Below are 23,861 nucleotides of genomic sequence, written 5' to 3'. Positions count from 1 at the left end.
AGGCGATCATGAAGGCTGTGCCACTGGGACCCACAGGGCACATACTACATAAGGCCACCCGAACAAGAGTGGAAGACATAGCTGATCAATCTAATACATAGAAACAAACACAGAGAGGCAGCCAAAATAAGGAAACAAAGAAATGCGTCCCTAATATAACAGGAGAAAACTCCAGAAATAAACTAAACAAAATGAAAGCAAGCAACCTACCAGATACAGAGTTCAAAATAATGGTTATAAAAATGCTAAAGGAACTTAGTGAGAACTTCAAAAAAGAGATAGCAAGCATTAAAAAATGACTTACAAACCATTAAAAAGAACCAGTTGGAAATGAAGAAAACCATAACTGAAATAAATAATGCACTAGAAGGAATCACTAGCAAATTAGATGAAGCAAAGGATCAAATCAGCAAAACCTAAAAAGAATTTTAAAAAATGGGGATAGTTTAAGAAACCTCTGGGACACCATCAAGCATAACAACAAGCACATAATAGGGGTACCAGAGGAGATGAGAGAAAGCAAATGATTGAAAACCTATTTAAAGAACTAATTATGAAAACTATCCTAATCTGGCAAAGGAAATAAACATACAAGTCCAGTAAGCGCAGAGAGTCACAAACAAGATGAACCGAAAAGGTGCCCACACCAAGACACATCATAATTAAAATAGCAAAGGTTAAAGACACAGAGAGAATTCTAAAAGCAGCAGGAGAATGGCTATTAGTTACTTACAAGGGAGCTCCCCCAAGCCTCAAATAATTTCTCAACAGAAACTTTGCAGGCCAGAAGGGATTGGCACTTTTCAACAAGATAATGAAAAGCAAGGGCCTACAACCAAGACTACTCTACACTGTAAGGCTATTATTTAAAATTGAAGGAGAGATAAAGCACTTCCCAGTTAAGAAAAACTTAAAGGAGTTCATCACAACCAAACCAGTATCACAATAAAATATTAGTGATTTTGTTTTTTAAAGAAGGGGGTAAAAAGAAGAACATCAAGATGACAGTGAAATAGCAATAACTTGTATCTCTGAATAGTAACTTTAAATGTAAGTGGATTAAATGTTGCAATCAAAAGACATAGGGTAGTTGGATGATAAGAAAACAAGACCCATACATATTCGGTCTACAAGGACTCTCTTCAGATTTAGAGACACACACAGACTGAAAGTAAAGGAAAGAAAAAAAAATCCATGTAAATGGAAATAAAAGAAAAAAGCAAGGGTAACATATTTATATCAGACAAAATAGACTTTAAAGTAAAGTCTTTAACAAGGGGTAAAAAAGGGTATTATATAGTGATAAAGGGATCAATCCAACAAGAGGATATAACACTTATAAACATTTATATAACCAACACCTAAATATGTAGAGCATATGCAGCCCAACATAAAGGAAGAGATTAACAGTAATACAATCAGAATAAGGAACTTTAAAATTCCATTGACACCAATGGACAGATATTCCAGATAGAAAGTGAACAAGGATATATTGGTCTTAAATGATACACTAGACTGTATTGCATTAATTGATATTTTTATAGCATTTCAACTCAAAGAAGCAGAATATACATTATTTTCAAGTACATATGAACCATTTTCCCAGAGAGACCACATATTAGGCCACAAAGCAAGTCTCAATAAGTCTGAAAAAGATTGTAATCATATCAAGCATGCTCTCCAACCATAACTGTATGAACTAGAAATCAATTACATTAAAACAAACAAACAAACAAACAAAAACCCAACACTCTAAAAGGCACAAACACATGGAGGTTAAATTAAATGTTTCTAAACAATAAATGGGTTGACAATTTGATCAAAGAAGAAATCATAAGATACCTTGAAACAAATAAAAATGAAAACGACCAAAAAATCTATGGGACATAGTGAAAGCAGTTCTAAGATGAAAATTCATAGCGATGCAGGCTACCTCATAAAACAGGAAAAATCTCAAATAAACAATCCAATCTTACATTGAATAGAAGTAGAAAAAAATAAATAACAAACAAAGCTCAAAATGAGTAGAAAATTAAAACCACCAGAGTGGAAATAAACAAAATAGAGTTTGAAACATAATAAAAAAGGCCAATGAAACCAAGAGCTGGTTCTTTAAAAAGACAAACAAAATTGATAAGCCTTTAAGCAGACTCATCAAGAAAAGAAGAGAGAGGACCCAAATAAATAAAATAAGAAATTAAAGAGGAGAAGTGACAAAGGACACCCTAGAAATACAAAAGATTATTTAAAAAATTATACACAATTACATGCTGACAGATGGACAATATGGAAGAAATAGAAAAATTCCTAGAAACATACAATCTTGCAAGACTGTATCACAAAGGAACAGAAAATCTGAAGTGACTGATTACTGCTAATATAATTGAATCAATAATACTCTTCCCACACCCAAAACACCCCAAAAAACACAAAACAACAACAAAAAACTTGGACCAGATGGCTTCACAGGTGAATTTTACTAACAAGTCAAAGAATTAACCACTATTCTTCTCAAACTATTCCAAAAAATTCAAGAGAATGGAAAACTCCTGAGTTCAATTTACGAGACCACCATTATCCTGATTCCAAAACCAGACAAAGATATTACAAAGAAAAAAAAAAAGAAATTCTAGGCCAATATTCCTGATGATCATAGATGAATAAATCCTCAACAAACTATGAGCAAGCTGAATTCAATAGTACATTTAAAGATCATACAACATGGTCAAGTGAGATTTATTCCTAGGATGCAAGGTTGTTTCAATATCTACAATTAAAGTGATATACCACATAAACATAATGAAAGGTAAAAGTGACCCTATCAATAGATGCAGAAAGAGTGTTTAACAAAATCCAGCATCCATTTATGATAGAAACTGCCAGCAAAATGGGAATAGAGAGAACATACCTCAACATAATAGAGGCCATATACGACCAACTCACAGCTAACATCATACTTAACGGGGAAAAGCTAACAGCATTGTCCTTAAGATCAGAAACAAAACAAGAATGCTCACTTTCACCACTTCTATTTAACATAGTATTGGAAGTCCTAGCCATGGCAAGCAGATAAGAAAAAGACAAAAGAGGCATCCAAATTGTAAAGGGAAAGTAAAACTGTCATTATTTTCAGATGATCTGATATTATATATACAGAGCCCTAAAAATTCCACCAAAAACTATTAAAACTGATAAACGAATACAGTAAAGTAGCAGAATACAAAATTAATATTGAAGAAATTGATTGTATTTTTATACACCAATAACAAACTCTCAGAAATAGAAATTAAGAAAATAATCCCATTTACAATTGCATCACAAAATATCCATGAATAAATTTAACCAAGTTTATTGTACTCAAAAAACTATATGACACTGAAGAAAAAAATTGAAAACAATATATTAAATGAAAGCATATACTGTGTTCATGAATAGGAAGAATTAGCATTATTAAAATATCCATTCTACCCAAAACAATCTATAGATTCAATGCAATCGCTATAAAAATACCAGTGGCATTTTCACAGAACTACAACAAATGATCCTAAAATTTATATGGAACAACAAAACATCTTGAGTAGCCATAACAATCTTGAGAAAGAAGAATAAAGTTGGAAGTATTATGCTACCTGATAACAATCTATACCACAAGGCCATAGTAACCAAAACATCAGGGCATTGCCATAAAAACAGATACATAGATCAATGAAATAGAATAGAGATCCCAGAAATAAACCCACACTTCTATGGTCATTTAATCTATGACAAAGGAGGCAAGAATATGCAGTTGGATAAAGAAAATCTACAATAAATGGTGTTGGGAAAACTGGACAGACAAAAGCAAAAGAAAAAAAAGAAAGAAAGAAACTGGACCATATTCTTATACCATATACAAAAATAAACTCAAAATGGATTAACGATTTAAATGTAAGACCTGAAACCATAAAACTCCTAGAATAAAACATAGGCAGTAAAGTCTCCTACATTGTATGTATGTATTTATGTATGTATGTATGTATTTATTTATTTTGGATATGTCGCATCAGGCAAGGGAAGCAAGAGAAAAAAATAAATAAATGGGATTACATCAAACTAAAATGTGTTTACACAGCAAAGAAAACCACCAACAAAATGAAAAGACAGCCTACTAAATGGGGGAAGCTATTCACCAATGATACATCCAATAATAGGATAGTATCCTAAATTTATGGATTGATAAATATACAACTCAACACCAAAAGACACTCCACAATCGAATTTAAAATGGGCAGAAGACCTGAATAGACGTTTTCTCAAAGAGGACATACACATGGCCAATTGACATATGCAAAAATGATCAATGTCACTAATCATCAGAAAAATGCCAATTAAAACCACAATGTTATATCACCTCACACATATCGGAATGGCTATCATCAATAAATCAACAAACAAGTGTCCGTGAGGGTGTGGAGGAAAGTGAACCCTTGCGCATGGTTGTCAGGATTGCAAATTGGTGCAGCTACTATGGAAAACAGTATGGAGGTTTCTCAAATAATTTAAAAAAATAGAACTACCTCATGATCCAGCAATTTCACTATTGGATACTAATCCAAAGAAATCCAAAACACTGATTCAAAACATATATTGCCCCCTTATATTCACCACAGTTTTTCACTGTAGCCAAGCTATGAAAGCAAACTAAGTGCCCATCATTAGACAATTGGATACATCTATACAATGGAATATTACTCAGACATAAAAAGAATAAAATCTTACCATTTGTGATGACCTGGGTGGATCCTGAGGGTATTGTGCTAAGAGAAATAAGTAAGACAGAGAAAGACAAATACCATACGATTTCCTGGAATCTAAAGAACAAAATAAACCAACAAAACAGAAAGACTCATATATACAGAGAACAAATTGATGTTTGGCAGAGGGAAGGAGGGTTAGGGAGCTGCGTGAAAAAGGAGAAGGGATTAAAAAGTACACATTGGTAGTTACAAAATAGTCACAGTGATGTGAAATACAGTATGGGGAATATAGCCAATAATATTGTAATAACTATGTATGGTGCCAGGTGGGTACTGGACAAATCGGGAAGATCACTTTGTAAATTATACAAATGTCTAACCACTAGGATGTACACCTGAAACTATTCTAAAATAATATCGAATGTCAACTGTAATTGAAAAAATAAAATAAAATGAAACAAAAAATAAACTACCATGAAGGCAAAACGACAACAAAAACTGTGCTGGAGTTGAAAATTTCCCTTTTCTCTGGTTAGTTGGGCTCTGATAATACCCCAGAAATATAGGCTCTGATTAACCAATTTTTCCTGATGGCAGTCCTTACTAAGAATACAGAGTGCTCTGGTGTATAACAAAAATGGTTATTATTATTCTCCCCCTGTTGGAGAATTAGTGTTTCTCTGATATTTACTATTAGAACCTGGTCTGGCTCCTGGAGGGAAATCTCACAAAATTTTAGACCTCTTAATGACTGAGTTTTCTTAGCATTGTTAACTTTCAGTGTTATCCACAGTGAAACTCAGCAATTCGTCAATTATCGTTCAGTTTTTCCTACCCTGGTATTGGTTCCCCATGTAATTTTCTCTTCTGAGTCTCTGCTCAGGTAAGTCTGTGTCTCCTTTATTATATTTTCCTCTCTGTCTTAACAATCTTGGGGTTGGTAGTTTTCCCTATGTCTTTTCCTGTTTTAAAGATCCTAGAAGAGTTGTTGACTTCTCAGTTTGTTGAGCATTTTACTTGTTAAGATAGAGAGGTAGCTTACATATGTAACTGGAAACCAAAAGTCCCTGTGTAATTTTTGTATTCAATTATACCTCAAAAAAACTGAAAATGGAAAGGAAATCTACTTGGTGTTGTGTGAAACCTATTCTTTCTGGTGAGTTATATTGTCACTCTGAATCCAAGTCAACCATTAGTAGCACAGTAGATATGATAACTAAATAAATACCAAAAAAATTCAATAAAATTCAACCCACATTTGTATTAAAAAAATTTCATGTATCTTGGAATAAATAAACTTGTTTTAATTTTAAAAGGCTGATATAGGATACTCACAAAAACAGTATATTTATGATAAAATATTAGAAGCATCACCAATAACATAAAAATATAACAAAAGTATTTTACTATTTAACACTGAACTGGGGAGTCTAGTCGGTGCACTTAAACAAAAAGAAAAACTAGAAGCAAAAATAACTTTATGAAAAAGACTAAAATGCCATGGGTAGAGTATTAGAGTATTCTTTGAGTAGAATGTGATCACATATTCAGAAAACTCAAGAGGATGGAGTATATTATTTCAGTAGTAGCTTATCTAGGTGATTCTTGCTCAGGTATATTCTTATTTGCAGAACACACAATTCTATGCGTAGAAAATTCTAAGTAATATATACATACATAACACTAGTAAATATGTTGATGAGGTTTGCCATGATACAAAGTCATTATGCCAATTCCATTGTGATATAACCAATAAACAATTGGAAGATAGAAAGTTAATAAATCAATGTTAAATGTGTAATCAAAAACATAGTCTAATTTAGATGCAAATTTAACAAGTCACATACAAAACCTCTACATTGAAAACTACAGGAGCATTTGAAATCTTGCTCCCTGGTGTATGTCATCAGTTTGGCACAAATAAACTCTTATAAATATATATTTTTTAAATATAAAACTACAAAAAGACATTAAAGAATATATAAATAAATGAGGAAATATACCATGATCGTGACTTAGAAGACTAATTATTAATATGCTGATCTTTTCCATGTTGATCTAATTATTAAATGTCTTATTTAAAATCCTTGTAGCTTTGTTTGTTTCTTTTATTGTTTCTTTCTTTTGTTCTTTTGAAACTGGTAGGCTGATTGTAAAATTCATTAGGAATTTTAAAGATTTAAAATAGTCAAAGCATTGAAGAATGAAGATTTGGTGAATTTGCATTTCTTGGTTTCAAGATAGTAAAAACCTATAGTAATCAAGAAAGTATGGTATTATCATAAGAATAGAGAGAGAGCAATGGAACAGAACAGAGGCTGAAATAGACCGATACATATATGGTCATTTTATTTTCTTCATAGACTTAAAAAAAATTCAGTTAGAAAGAAATTCCTTAAAATTTTGTTTCCTTGAACAACTATAGAAATATAGGGAAAAAACAATCTTGACTCCTACATTTCATCATATCAAAAATTAATTTAAGATTGATCATAGGCTTAATCAAAAAAACTAAATCGATGAAGATTTACAAAGCAAACTTAGAAGAATATTTTGCTATCTTTGTGGTAGGAAAATATGTTTGAGACAAGAAGCACTAATTACAAAGGAATACAATTATCACACTGAACTTTAACAAGCTTAAAACTTTCTGCACATCAAAAAATATCATTTAGAAAATAAAAGGACAAACCATAGACTTAGAAAAAATATTGGCAGTGCATGTAGCAGACAAGTAATTAATATTCAGAATATACAGAGAACCACTAGATATCAATAATTACAATACAATGTAATGTGAAAATTTTGAACATACATTTTTACAATAAAGAAGGATATTCAAATGGCAAATTAGTGCTTGAAAACATTCTTAACCTAATTTATCATCATGGAAATGCAACATGAAACCACAATGAGATGATCATCATTCTTTAGAATGGCTAAAGTTAAAAACAATCTACAACACAAAAATTTGGCAAGGATGTGGAATAGTTAGAATTCTCATCCATGGCTGTTTGGGATATAAAATTAGCACAAGCACTTCAGAAAATAGTTCTGTGTTTTCTTATTAATTTCTTATACTTAGCATCCTAGGTATTTATCATGAAGAAATAAAAGCATACATTAAAAAAAGTTGTGTATAAGAACGTTCATAGTAGCTTAATTTACAATACTCCAAATTTGGAAACAACCAACAGGGAAGTGGATAAATTGATTGTAGAATGCCACTCAGCAATAAAAATAATTAGTTACTGATCTGTACAGCCACATGGATAAATCTCACAGGGAAAATGCTGAGCCCAACCCAAAGACTTATACTATATTGTCCTACCTATTCATATAAAATTCAAGAGAATACAAATGTAAAATATGCCATTTAAAATCAAAACAGAGCTTGCCTTCTGGAGCAGATGTTGGCATTGATTAGAAAGGGGCATGAGAATAGTTTCTGGGATGATGGAAATGTTCTTTATGTTGTCTGTGACCTTAGTTACTTTGGTATATGGTCCTCAAGTCTCCTCAAATTCTTCAGGTAAGGCTTGTACGTTTTTTTTAAATTATATCTCAATATAAAAATAAACAGCATCAATATAAACGGAGGGACTGAGCAAAAAATAAACTTTAAAAAATAGGCAAAAGAAATTAAGAGCCATAATTGATCCTAATATATATATGCAAATTGTATGTAAAGTTGCTTAAGTTCACTTACTAAGATAAATGTAAATTAAAACTGCTTCAGATAGATGTTTTTCACCTGTTAGATTGCTATATATTAATAAAATTCCAAAAGCAAATGTGAGAATGCATGAGTGACAAGACTGTAGGGGTAAAAAAAAGTTTCACATTTTTACAAGTGAACATGGTATAATCTTTATGGAGGGAATTTGAAAAATAATCTTATGAAACACATTTGATTTGCCCAGCAAACTCACTTATAGGACTTTACCCTGAAGATAGACATTCACTAATTTGAAAACAAAATATAGTGACATAATATCAACAACAATAACTCATACACAAATGCAGTCACAAGAGTAATTTTAATACCAATATGTTGGATAATCTAATAGCACACAAAGATTATTAACTGGCAAAAAAGAGGTATTCTTTATTAGAATGCTATTCAGCTGTAAACAATATAAGAAAAATCTCTGTGAACTTCCTTGGAGTGCTTTCTGTGTTGTATTATTAAGTTTTAAAATGGGACCAACAGTATGCATAATACGCTATTTGTTCATGTAGGAAATGAAAATATGTCTAATTTTGGAAGAATTTTATGCAGTAACAATAAACTTTTGAAACTAATAAAGAGAGTTACAGGAGGTGGGTGAAAAGTGATAATGGATTCAACTTTTGCAAATATACTTTTTTCTATAGTTTTGAATTTTGAACCAAGTTATTTTTACATTAAAACATTAAGTTAAATTTGTTTACTGGAGTAATAAGTAAATGAGTTAATATATTGAAATTCTTAGGAATAATTTCTCTTACTCTGGGTGAAGAGAGATGTAAATATGGAATGACAAAAGAAGAGGAGAGTAAGAATGAAATTGAACTACGAAGTTGAACTGGTGTTAAAGATATTGGGGTCAAGTCATTAAAATACATGGAAGCCGACTCTTCATTAGCAATAACCTTACTTGATGCCCACTCCCTACAATTCTATACTGAAAACAGCATCAACAACTGCAAAATAATGCGTCTTAAAGAAATGGCTGGTTTCATGTGAAGGACCAGGGAATTTCAAAGAAAGCTGTGATATCTAATTGTTCGACAAAGTAAAGAAATGCTCCCAGACTAGTGGAGATCTGGCAAAAATACACAGGAGCCAGATTAAACAGCTCTCACTGGCCAAATAATAAACTTTAAGATGAATAATAACAATAAATGGATTCTAACATATTGATTTCAAAAAAATAATATAGAGATCATATTTATACAAAAAAACAAATAATAGTTAAAAAGTGAAGAACAAAGGAAATGTTTTCTTTAAAATAAATGCTACTCAGTAAACTGGGGACTTCATTTCACCTAAAATTCAGTGCATATTATATAGAAGAAATCCACAGACATAGGTCATTTTACAGAAATGAATTTAAAAATAAGTATTCTGAAACTTTCTATTTTAAATTTCCTATTTATTTGTGATAATGCATGATGAGCTGTTCTTAAAATATTAAAGCATAGTGACTGAAGGTCACTTGGAAATTGTTAAAATTGTATGTCACAATCCCTTTTGCAAATTAGGAGTAAGGCAATGGATATATATTTTAAGTTTTGTGGGCAAAGATGATTATTGTCTTTTAAATATGCATATCATGATATATAATGGATGGACTATCAAATATATTTTCTTGTATAACAAATGGAAAAAAATAATACTCTGTACCTCCTTTTCCTTAAAATACATCATGTATTCCTATTGCAAATTTAATAAAATCCGAACTTCTTACCAGCTCCCACAAGGCTCTACCAGGATTAGTCCTGCCCACTCTTCCACTTTCTTTTCTCTATTCACATGATCCTCTGTCACATGGTAGAACATATTAAGCTCTGTCCTGTATCAGAGCCTACATGTTTTTGACTATCTTCAATGATTTTCCTTCAGTTCTTTTCATGACTGTTTTTTATTTATCATTTTTACTTGACAAATCATACTTTCATGACCACCTCATATTCTTAATTGCTATTTTCTCTCTCATTAGACTATTATAATTCCTTCAGAGAACATTTGAAATATTATCAATATTCATTTTTGGTTTTCTTCACTTGTGTAGTGTTTGTTTCTTCCACTAGATTTTGAACTTCATTCTCCTTACAGAATATTGTATTCACCATTGTTCCCCTAGAACCTAGTATATACATAACACACATTGAGGATATCAATATAGATTTTTGAAATATAGTAATAAATTAAAGTTTTTACTATTATTAATTAATGATTCAATATACATAATTGCTATATTCTAGCAATTTTATTTACAAAACAAGCTTTATTTAGTTACCTGTATATTATTTATTTGGTGCTTTGGGAATAACAAATATTAATTTAATGTGCAGCAGACACTTCTAACTTGAATCTATAATGCGTGTCTAGAAGGACATGATGATCCATCAGAATTTGTTTTGTACAAAGAATCTAGACAATTCTTTTAGGAAGTGCTAGGATAGTGGAACTGGCATTGAGGAGGAAACCATCAACTATACATGTTTAGTAAACAACTAAGCTTCAGGAATCAGAAGGAAAGAATTTGTAATAAATGTTCCCTCAGGTATCAGCCTCCTTTCTTCAGATGGGATAAAGTTTGTTGTTTCTCATTTGAATTTTTTAGCCCAATACCATGAATTCACATCTGAACTCTGGGAAGAGAAAGATGGGTGCAGTAAATTTAAAATGATGCAACTATTTTCAAACTCCTGTTAGGTGCTTGAATGAGAAAGTAGCATAACTTGGGAACAATCTAGGAGAGGATGGTTTCAAGGCTGGGGAAGGTAGAGGCAGCCTCCTTGTTTCAGCCCAATACGGGCTCAGGAACAGGGGAACATGGCTGGTGGATGGGCAAAAAAAACACATGTCGGTCTGGATAATCTGACCAGCAGTGGAAGATGAGAACTTCAAGTATTTTTATGGAACTCATTAGATAACCCCTTTGAACTCCAAAGGTAAGAAAGAAGAGTTTGAGAGGGATTAGTATTTGTAATAGTAGTTGGAAAAAGAGAAATTGCCTTATCATTATGTGACTTCATTTTTACTTCCAGGCCATGATAACACAGGGTTACACATAACCCTTGGATTCAAGGAGTTCACGGACTAGTTTATCTAACAGTTATATTATAGAGTTTTTTTAAGGCAAAAGTGTATAGGTTTCTGGAGATTCCCTAACAGGTATTAGGCCTACAACTTTCTCTAAGAGTGTTTAGAAAAAGTAAATGTAAAAGAAAAGTATAATAATAAGGCACTGTTGCAAAATTTGAAAGACAAATTATTATCATAAAAGGATGTAGAGAACTAATTTGGAGAAGCAAAATTTTTAAAGAATTCAAATAAAACACTACTGTTAGAAGATTATCATCTGTATCAAAAGAGAAAGAAAATGAATCACTGGCTTATTGAACAACTTGTTGCTGCCAGAACTTTTACAGACAGTAAAAGGAATCTTCTTATATAGGTACCTCACTAATCAGAACCAGCAAAGACCACTTAGAAACATACTGACCTTTAGTGTGAAAGAGATTAAAGAAAATAGTATAGTATAGAAAATACTATTTAAAATTTTAAATTATAATTTATATAACATATTTTATTATTTTGACCTCTACTAACTGATGCACTTCCTAACCAATAAATCCTAAATTGCCTCATTGCTTTTTACTTTATGAACTTTCAATTTACAGGGAATTATAAGTTAGGATTGTCAACATATTCATTAATATTTGTTATATTTTTATTAATGTAATAAGATATCGTATTACAAATTAGACATAACAAAAGGGGCTTTAAGAAGCTTTTCCCCCCATTTTCTTATAAATACATGTAATAGTGAAATCAAGTTCATGGTCTGTAGCATAAATTTTTGCATTTATTTAACATTTTTATAATTTCTATACTTCTCAATAGACTTTAGATTAAATTAGGTGGTATTTTAGGGAAAACACCTAAAGATGCTCTTTCTGTAGCATAATTTATAAAAACCCAATACATTCTTTGTCCTTATTAACCTTATTAATTACAACATTTTTTTTTTTTTCAGTATTAGGGATTGCTGGATTCAGTGTTTTGTTTCCTTTTGATCAGGAGGTGTTAGACTTTATTGCCTGAAGTGATACCATTTATTCTCTGTGAAATATGGTTAGTGTCACTTTACTTTTTTATTAAGTGTATATTTATAACCTTTAGAGGCAAATGTACTCTATCCACATGGTTAGCGTTTATTGTTTTATGTTCTGCACGCAAAGCTGCTTTTCTTAATAATAAGAAACAGCTGTCATAAGCACAACAATGAATGCAACGGGTCATACATGCTTAAATTAGATACAAAGGGAGCCAAGCATGGCTAAACTCTTTAATTCTGTCTCACTCTTCCATGATTGATGCAGTCTAAAAAGAGCGGTTCTGCACTGTGTTGAGATTTAACAGATGCTTAAAGGAGCCCATTCCAGCGTACATTTGTTAGGCAGCTGTGTTTTACACCAGCAGTGATTACAATAGGGAATCAACGTTTCCATGACAGTAAGACTGACAGAACTTACATACAGCAAAACTAAGATAAAATAATGGAAAATATCAGTGCAGTCCACAAATGCAATCAATCATTTCTATGGAGTATATGCACACACACACACACACACACACACACACACACACACACACACACAAAGTTAGGTATCATTGGTTTGTTTTTAATATCATTTTATATATCACTCATTAAATCTAAAGCTTAATTATTTGCATAAATGATAGCAGAGTTACTGAATTATGTAGGGTAGTGGTTATAAAACATGGGGAACTATGTATATTTTGAGGAAAAATGGAAATAAACTTAGAATTTATGGCACGTTGTACATAAGGATCGCCAAACATGTTACTTCCATTTTTACCTCTATTTTCATGGATTTAAAAGTCATCCTTTGATTATGCATTTCATATTTTAAACTTTAAATGTTCTTATTAAGAAAAACCTGAAGTCATTTCTGATGCACATGCCTACTTCGGAAGGAGGCAAAACCTGCATATACAAGTAAAATAATGTCTACTCTAGTCTCATTCACTCGGCTTTTAAAGAATCTACGGTTAAGAATATAGAGGTTTCCCATCTTTTGGCAATGAAGAATAAAGCTGCAGTGAACATGAGAGTGCATATTACTCTTTGAGATCCTGTTTTCAATTTTATTTCTGGATCGGTGCTCAGAAGTGGGATTGTTGAATTATACGGTAGTTCTATTTTTGAAACTTTTGAAGAATATCCACACTGTTGTCCATAGTAGCTGCACTATTTTACATTCCCAACAACAATGAAAAAGTGTTGTAATTTCTTCATATTTTCACCACAGTTCTTTACTTTCTGGGGTGTTTTGATAACAGCTATACTAACCGGTGTGAGGCGATAGCTCACTGAAATTGAAATTTGCATTTCCCTGATGATTATTGACGTCGAGCATCTTTTTATATAACTGGTGGCCATTTGTGTGTCAACCTAAGTATCCACTGACAGATAAATGGATAAATAAAACGTGATATATACGTACAATAAAATATTATTGGGCTTTTAAAAATATCATTTTTTAGTTTTCAATTATAGTTGGCTTACAATATTATATTACTTTCAGGTGTATAGGGCAGTGATTAGACATTTGTATAACTTATGAAGTAATCACTCTGATAAGTCCAGTACTATCTGACACCATACATATTTATTGAAATACTACTGACTCTTGACTTTTTCTGTCTGACTTATTTCTGTCTTCACTGATATATGGGATATAAAACGGAAAACAACAAAGGAACAAGACAAAGAAACAAAAACTCATAGACACAGATAATAGTTCAGTGGTTAACAGAGGGTAAGGGCAGAGGGGGATAATAGAAGAGGTTAAAGGGGTCAAGTATGTGGTGATGGAAGGAGAACTGACTCTGGGTGGTGAACACACAATGTGAGATATAGATGGTGTATTACAGAATGATAAACTTGAAACCTATGTAATTTTACTAACCATTGTCACCTTAATAAATTTTAATGAAAAAAAAGCAAATATAGAATTCACAAATAAAATAAAAAAAAAAATACTACTGACTATATTCTCCATGCTATACTCTACATCCCAGTGATGATTTTGTAACTTCCAATCTGTACCTGTCAATCCCATCACTCCTTATACCCGTCGCTCCAACACTCCCCATCCAGCAACCATCAAAATGCTCTCTGTGTCTATCAGTTTATTTCTGTTCTGCTTGTTCATTTATCCTGTTCTCTAGATTCCACATATAAGTGAAATCACATGATATTTGTCTTTCTCTGTCTGACTTACACCCCTCAGCACAGTATCCTCATTCTCGAGGTTCACCCATGTTTTTGCAGATGGCAAGATTTCATTCCTTTTTATGGTTGAGTGATATTCCATTGTACATTTGTACCATCTCTTTTTTATCCATCTATCCATTGATGGACACCAAAGTTACCTCCATATCTTGGCTATTGGTAATAATGCTGCAATGAAAATATGGATGCACAGGTCCCTTTGAAGTAGTGTTTTGGGTTTCTTTAGATAAATATTCAGAAGTGAGATTACTGGGTCTTTCTTTGTCTCTTGTTATGTAAACTTTGTTTTAAATTCTATTTTGTCTGGTATAGGAATTGCTACCCCCAATGTTTTTTATTTGTTTGTTTGTTTTTTAATTTCCATTTTCATGAAATAACTTTTTCCATCCCTCTACTTTCAGTCTGAAGTGAGTCTCTTGTAGGCAGCATATGTGAAGGTTATGTTTTCTTATCCATTCAGCCACCTGAATCAGTCTTTTGATTGGAGGATTTAATCTATTTGAATTGAAAGTAATTATTCATAGATATGTAGTTATTGCCATTTTATTATTCATATTTTGGATCTTTTGTTTCCTTCTTCTTCTTAAGTCACTTTAACATTTTGTTGTAATATTGGTTTGGTGTGAAAAACTCTTTTAGCTTTTTCTCTTCTGGGAAGCTCTTTGTCTGCCCTTTGATTCTAAATGATAACTCTGCTGGGTAGAGCCATCTTGGTTGTAGGTTTTTCTTGTTTTTCATCACTTTGTATATTTTGTGCCAAACCCCTGTGGCCTGCAAAGTTTCTGTTGAGAAATTAGCTGATGGTCTTATGGGAGTTCTCTTGTAAGTAAGCAATTGCCTTTCTTTTGCTGCTTTTAGGGTTCTCTGTCTTTAAACTTTGGCATTAAATTATGAAGTGTCTTGGTGTGGGCCTCTTTGGGTTTATCTTATTTGAACTCTGCACTTCCTAAACTTGTATGTCTATTTCCTTCACCAGGTTAGAAAAGTTTCCCATCGGTATTTCTTCAAATAGATTTTCTCTTTTTATTTTTTTAATTAAAGTTTATTGGGGTGACAATTGTTAATAAAGTTACATAGATTTCAGGGCATGGTGCTCCTTACAACAAGATTGCTGGTTTGATCCTCACATGGGCCACCGTGAGCTGCACCCTCCACAACTAGATTGAAACAAATAGATTTTCAATTCCTTACTTTCTCTCTTCTTCTAATACCCCTATTACGTGAATATTGTTATGCTTAATGTTGTCCTAAAGTCCTCTAAAACTATCTTCATTTTTCTTGGATTCTTTTTCTTTTTCCTGTTGTGATTGGGTGTTTTCTGCTACCTTTTCTTCCAAATAGCTGATCAATCCTTTGCTTCATCTACTCTACTGTTTATCCTAAGGTATTCTTCATTTCAGTTATTGTATCTTCATTTCTGACTTTTTTGTTGTTCGTTCGTTTTGTTTTGTTTCTGTTTTCTATTTAAATATTTATGTTTCATATCTCTTTGTTGAAGTTTTCACTGAGATCATTGAACATCCTTGTAACTAGTGTTTTGAACTCTACTTCTAGTAGATTACTTGTGTCCATTTTGTTTAGTTGTTTTTCTTTCTTTTGGGACATGTTTCTTTGTCTCCCCATTTTGGCTGCCTCCCTGTGCTTGTTTCTATGTATTAGGTAGAGATGCTATGTTGCCCAGTCTTAGCAGAGTGACCTTATGTAGTAGGTGCTCTATGGGGCCCAGTGGTGCAGTTTCTCTGGTCACCTGAGCCAGGTGATCCAGGTGTATCTGTTTTGTGGGTTGTATGTGCCCTTCTGTTGCAGTTGAGCCTTGGTTGCTGTTTGGTCCTCAATGGGAGAGACTGACCCTCATACTGATTGGTTGTGAGTATGGGTCATGACTCCAGTGGAGAGCTGTTGTGCAGAGACAACCCCATGGAGCAGGACTTACTATAGCCAGACTCTGGTGCCTGCCCACTCTTACCTTTGAGTGTGTCATTTGTGTGGAGGTGGTCGGGTGGTGTCTGGTGTGATATGAAGCTGGCCACTGGGTGTGATGGTTCTGAGGCCCCTTGAGAGGGGCTCTATTGCAGGTGAAGGTCAGCCATAGCCTACGTCATATCCAAGGGCACTTGGTATGAGCTGCAAAGTGATCTGCAGATGGTTCCCACTTTTGCTGGACTTAGAGGTGCCTGAAAAATGCTAAGTGGTGAACAAAGGCCATCTACCCCTAGTGCCAGGTTTGGGGCTGCTTAGCAATAAGTACAGAGTATGCCAAAGCCAGAATCTTCTTGTTTGGGGTTTGTGAATCTTTGAGAAATTTTAGGAAATTCCACAGCATGAGCCAAGACAGATGATTTGTATGGAAAAGCCACTGAAAGTGGCTTTGCGGGTCCCCCAAGTTGGATGGGGCTGGGTGTCAGGGAATCAGCAGGGCAGGGCAAATGAATGTTAGCCATGTAGATGGAGACTCAGACACGGTGCCCGCCTGTGTCTGCAGGCTATGTGGGGGTAGGACTCAACCAAGGAACAATGATTTCTGCCCGCCCTTCTCTCTGAAAGAAAGCTGCCCCTTCAGCCCTCTCCCTAGAGTCAAACAGTTTAGGTCCTCCTTGTATGTCCCTGGTGTTTTTGGAGCTGCTGCCACAGCATTAGGGTTCAGAATGAGTGAGTCCATTAGCACGTAAGTCCATGTGTGGTCCCTTTAAGAGGAATGCCTGGGAATCTAGCAGCCCTCCATCTCGCTCAGCCACCATCTCCACCGGTTTTCACAGTCAGAAATTGTGGGGACTTCTTTTCCAGTCCCTGGACAACTGGGATGTGGAGCCTCATGTAGGGCTGTGACCTCTTGCTCTGTAGGGGGGAACTCTGCAGATATCTCTTATGATCTTGAATTGCACACACGCCATTGTGGGACCACAGTGCACCATTTTGCATCTTCACTGCTTATACCAGTCTCCTCATGAGCTCTCATCTTTAATGATAATTTTTATAGAATCAAAGAAACACCACAGCTCCCAAGCAAAAGATTTACCCAGCTGTTAAAGGACAAAGTTAAGCTTTACGTAGGGAATGTTGCAAAGCTTTTCAAACTCATGTGTTTATGTTCTGCTTCTGGAGAAAGAACATCTTCCAAATATCAAATGAGTGGCTAACTTGGAAAATGTCACTGCAACACTGTTGGAAAAAATATTTTGGAAACAGTAATTGTCATGCTTCTAGACTCTGTCCTACGTATCCTCTCTCATAGTCCTCATAATATTATTGTTGAGTTTTCCCACCACAATCCCACTGCACCCACAGTGTATTATCAATGGACATTTAGTCTGATTCCAGGATTTAACTACTACACATAATGCTGCTATGAACATTATTGAATATTTTGCCTTGTGCCCATGTGACAATGTCTGTGGGTTATATACCTAAGTGGATTTGATAGTCAGAGGGAATGTTGTTGTTTGCCTTTGTTTTTCCATGCTAGTTTGTATTCCATGTTGATGGCTAATTTACAGTCCCACCAGACATATATGAAGTTTTCTATGGCTCAAAATAATTTGCAGACACTTGGTATCGTTAGAGTCTATTTTTTGCCAATTGAAACAATATGAGATATTTCTCTCCAGTTTTATTTTAAAATTTCTATAATTACTTGTGAGTCTAAAAACATTTTTATGTGTTTATTGATTAGTTGTGGTTTTCTTACTGTGAATTGTTTATACATATATTTTGCCTAATTTTCTATATTGATTTTTTTGTCTTTTAATTATTGTAAGCATTCTTACGTATTGTGGACAATAATTTGTTGTCTGTTATATGCACTAGGAGAACCACAATTACATACATGGCTTTCATTTTGCTTTTTCTAATTTTAATACATTAACATTTACCATTTATTTCCTGAACGATTTGTTATATCTATCTATATATATATCTGTCTATCTGTCATCTATCTATCTATCTATCTATCTATCTATCTATCTATCTATGTATCTATCTATTCTACATTGTACATCTTGACAAGTTTCCTTTCCCCCCCCAAAATTTTAATTCACATGGAAATTATGGAAGTTATTTTTGAGAATGAGTTCAATTTTGTTTTTCTCTTTCCAGTGTGGATATTTTATTTCCTGATACAACTTACTGAATGGTCTATTTAATTCTTCACTAACTTTAAAAAAAAAATATTCCAGCATTATTTATTTGATCAAAGTAAAAATACACTTTCCATCACTACAAACTGAGCACAAGTACTGTTGTCTACACATCTATATTTTTATGACATGCCAACATTTTGCATCCTACATGAAACATTTGGTTTTGAAATAAACCTTACAGTTCTCTGGTTTGTTTCCTATGTTCTCTCTAGTTCTCTGGCATTCTCTGAAGACATTTTGTACGAGTTGTGTAAGATTGGTTTCCCCAGACACCTAAATAGTACAGAGGAGAACAGGAAACAGCACAAGATTTACCATTGGAGAGGATGGATGGCAAACTTAACTTTGGCTAATGACATTGAGTACAACTGAAAAGGGTGAGCAGAAAGATATTCCTGAAGGTGGCTGTGAATCTACATTCCAATTTATCAGAAACAAACATGGAAGGTTATATACATAATAAACTATAGAAGTTTAGATTTCAGACACAATTACTAATAAGTAAAAAACAAAACAAAAACATGCATTATGACTATCAATTTGCTATGTAGTAGACATGTAAATGATGACTCAAAATATCCACCTCTAGTATCTGGAATCTGTTCTTACTATAGGGGTTATTTGTACAACCATCAAATGTCAACCATACAGATTAGTAACTACTGACATCACAATGTTAGCACATATAGGGAGAAGGAGAAAAAGCCACAGCTCTTCCACTTTGTAAAGTATTAGAATTGGGAAAGAATATAAATGAAGTTTTGAAATGAAATTGAAATGCCACTTAGAGGAGAGTTGTGCAAGCCACAGTTTCCACTCATCAGCAATTCTACCTTCTGAAGGACAGAAGGATTCTTCAAAGGGTACATAGAAACTTAGCATTAGCTTCCCAGACTGTTTTCAGCTACTAATACTGCATCACTCATTTAATCAAGGTACTCCTTATTCATCAATATGCATTGAATCCTACCTTTCTTTGTTCTAGTAGTCAATGACTCTTATTCTTTCTTCACTAACTTTTAAAACATTTTATTTTGAAAAATATCAAATCTACTAAAAATTTGAAAGAATAGTACAATGAACACCATATAGTCATATATCTTTTATCTAGACTCATTGTTATTATTTTATAGCATTTGCTTTCTTTCTCTGTGTGAATTTTTAATATATATTAATGTATAATTATAGATATTATACATATATAATTAGTGTTTTCTTTTTCTTTTTTTGGGGAAAGATATTTTTTGGTAATATTCTAAAAACAATATGCCTATGTCCACATTGGGATATTTTTCCTTATTTAAAGGAGAAACTGACATTTGAATAGGTTGCTAACTGAATTAGCCAAAGACACGGAGACATATTTAAAAGTTAATTCAGCTCCATCCATTAACTCATTCAGATTTTGTGCATTTATTTGTTATTGAAATTTAACATACATTAAGATTCACCACTCTCAAGTGTATGTATGTATGTATGTATGTATGTATGTATTTAGCAGATTGATAAAACTAAGGCTCAGAATGACTTGATAATTTGTCTAAGGTCAAACTGCTAACAAATGGTGGACTTGGAATTGAAGCTTGTACATATTTGACTGCAAATACCATACTCTGTACATTAAGCAGAAATGAGGAAGATTCGATTCTTGCTTCAAAAGTGAGTCTACAATTGAGGACGGAAAGTGAGCTTAATTTTTTCCAGGAAATAATGGCAGAAACCATAACAAGAATTCAAGGTATTTTAGGAACAATTGATGCTGCCTTTTGGATCAACAATGTATCATTGGAGATGATAAATAAGCAGATCTGCTTGGATGATAGGAATTGGGCAGCTGAAGATGGCAGAAAGACTTTAGGGAATGGGAGCCACATGCAGTGAGGAGTATTGTAGAGAACACAGAGATATAGAGACAGGGAAGTTCATACTGAGAGAGCCTGCTATTCTTCAAGTTGGTGGCCGTTGGCAGACAGTGCTAATAGTGTCTGGGTGGGAAGTAGAGGAGCGAAAAACTGATATTAGAAACTTTAAGATCCAAGAGACAATTCCTACAATAGGTGGAAAAGGGTTGAAAAGAAAAAAACAATCAAAAGAGCCTCACAGACCAATCCAGGCCTCCCTGAAATATTTACCGTGCACAGTGCTAACTCTGGAGGTAGAATGTGTAGCTCTAGTGATCTATTACCCAGTCAGCTAATGATATCAGTTAGAACTAGGGACTCTTTGACATTGGAAAGCCCAAAGATGCAGTCCATGCTGCTCCACATTTACAAGGGAGCTCATCCACAATTCCTGGGGCCTCATTTCCTGATCTTGTCCACAGAGCTGGTTTCACAAACAATGACATTCATGATATTTGTTCCTATTTTCTCTCCTTCCCCAATCTGCCCTTCATCCTGAGAAGTAAAGGGCTTATACTTTACGGGTTTCACAAAAAATTGTGACCCTTAATAGAATATGGACTACATTATTCCATATCCCCAGGCACCCTGTAGCTAACCACAAACTTAGAAAGGGGACAGTGTAATCTCCATTTCAATCATCTAGGTGTTGGATTTCCAAAGATAGATGACATGATTTTGTGGAAGGTGGATGAGCACAAAACTATTTAGACTGAATGTGACTACTGGAGTTTCCATTTTTGTGTGCTGGAGGAATCTGAGGGTGACTTTTTGGAATTTACCCCATGTCAGGTAACAGTTCTACACCAATCATGATCATTCAAACTTCGTGACTATGGCTCAGTTTTGCCCAAAGAAACATGCTTTAAAGTCTCTGGGAATTGTTTCTTTACTTCTTAAAACCTCAAAGAGATCACCCCTTTCCTTACTCTGGTAGTTATGGTGGTAGAAAGTGATGCCTAAGACAGTGGCAACATATTGCTACCAGCATTCTAATATTTCCCAATGATGCCAGAATAGAAAGTAGAAAAACCTGGGATTTTCAAGACCATTCTGAGCAACTACATCAACCCCAGACACCAACCTCTTCACAGACATCTATTTCCAGTGGATTGTATACTTTTCTGTACATTTGAGTTTCTTCCTTGTATCATATCCTTTCATAATGAAAGATATTTTGTCAGTTCTTATAGTGACAAACTATCTCAGCTTTCGTTATAGTGACAAGCTTTCAGTTTTCATTTTTCTAAAAATGTTATATAAACCTTGCCTTTCAAAGGTATTTTCACTGCACATAAAATTCCTGTCAGCAGTTTTCTTTTCCTTTTTTTTCCCCTTTTTTCCTTTTCTTAAGCTTTTCACCTCATAATGTGGTCACTAGATTAATTGACTTTTGGCCTCCATTATTTCTGATGAAAAATGAACAGAATTTATTTTCTTTATTATACTGTATATGTCTTTTTTCCTCCTGTGGATTTTGTTGGTGCTTAGTTTTATGCTTTTGGGGAGGCTAGCTAGAGAATATTTTCAAATCTAGGTGATATTTTCAAATGAGGTGTTTCTCAACCTCAGCACTACTGACATATTGTGCCAGATAATTTTTGTTGTGGGGACTGTGCTGTGCTAGGGAGGATGGCTGGCACTGTCCTCAGCCACTGCCCACAAGAGGCCAGCAGCACTTCATAATTTGTGACAATTAAAAATGTCTCCAATGAACATATTGGTACTTATATCTTTACAGATAAATGTCTTCATATTTTTTTGATAAATACCTAGGAGAGGAATTGCTGAGTCATATGGCAAGTCTATCCTTAATTTTTTGAGGAACCTCCACATGATTTTCCATAGTGGCTGTGTATGAGGGTTCCTTTTTCCCCACATTACTCACAGTGGCCAAGACATGGAAACAACCAAAGTGTCTTTCATAGATGATTGAATTAAAAAACATGTGGTGTGTGTGTATATATATATATATATATATATATATATATATATATATATATAATGTAATATGACTCGGCCATTTGTGACATGAATGTATCTTGAGATGATCATCCTAAGTCATTCAGAAAAAGTCAAGAAACATGACTTCACTCATACGTGGGATATAAAACTAAAAGCAACAAACAAATAAGAGAAAGAAACAAAAACTCACAGGCACAGACAACAGTTTAGTGGTTACCAGAGGGTAATGGCGGAGGGGGAATAGTAGAAGAGGGTAAAGGCGATCAATATATGGTGATGGAAGGAGAACTGACTCTGGGTGTTGAACACGCAATATATAGATGATATATTATAGAATTGTACACTTGAAACCTATATCATTTTGCTAACCAATGCCATCCCAATAAATTTAATAAAGGTTAAAAAAAAATTCTCCAGCTCTTTGCAACCACCACTAAGCAAATAGAACTCCACTTGTTCACGAGCCTTGTTCTGCTTCCTCTGCAACCATGTCTAAAAAATCTGATGTGGCTGAGACTGAGAAATTCAATAAGTCAAAATTGAAGAAGACAGAAATGCAAGAGAAAAATCCATTGCTTTCAAAAGAAAGGATTGAATAAGAGAAGCAAGCTGGTGAATCATAATGAGGCATGCACCGCCAGTATGCACTGTACATTCCACAAGCATTGCTTTCTTATTTTACTTCTTTTTTTTTCTTTTTTTTTTTTTGCTGTTTAACTTTGTAAGATGCAAAGAGGTTGAATCAAGTTTCAATGACTATGCTGCCCCTTTACACATGAAAGAACTACTGACAACAAAAGCCACACTTGCCTCTCCAATCTACCTCTCTGGCTGGCAGGGAAGGAAAAGAACTAGCATGTTAGGGAGGACAGAAGCTGGGTGGGAAGATAGTGAAACCTAAATACCAAACTGTTCCAACGTGTCCTGCAGGCTGTACAATGCAGTTTAATCAGAGTGCCAATTTTTGTTGTTGTTGTTGAAATGATTTTAATTATTGAAATTCACAATTTTTGGTTCTCGACTTCTTCTGTCTGACTTATTTCGCTTAGCATTATAATCTCAAGATTCATCCAATGTAACTTTACT

The 23,861-nt window shown here is 33.8% G+C and overlaps 1 protein-coding gene across 1 annotated transcript; it reads left to right on the top strand.

The window, feature by feature from the left end:
* The first annotated feature begins 23,263 nt into the window (after positions 1–23,263).
* Positions 23,264–23,374, top strand: LOC117029208 (thymosin beta-4-like). Its single transcript, XM_033118307.1, has one exon. It carries the CDS (start codon positions 23,264–23,266, stop codon positions 23,372–23,374), a length of 111 nt encoding a protein of 36 aa, XP_032974198.1.
* The last annotated feature ends 487 nt before the right edge of the window (positions 23,375–23,861 follow it).

Source organism: Rhinolophus ferrumequinum, chromosome 10 (genome assembly GCF_004115265.2).
Source record: "Rhinolophus ferrumequinum isolate MPI-CBG mRhiFer1 chromosome 10, mRhiFer1_v1.p, whole genome shotgun sequence".
Taxonomy (NCBI): domain Eukaryota; kingdom Metazoa; phylum Chordata; class Mammalia; order Chiroptera; family Rhinolophidae; genus Rhinolophus; species Rhinolophus ferrumequinum.
This window is presented reverse-complemented; position numbering and strand designations above follow the sequence as displayed.

What these genes read in the sequence shown, in the direction of transcription:
- LOC117029208 (XM_033118307.1), top strand. Translation starts at nt 23,264, where the DNA reads ATGTCTAAAAAATCTGATGTGGCTGAGACTGAGAAATTCAATAAGTCA.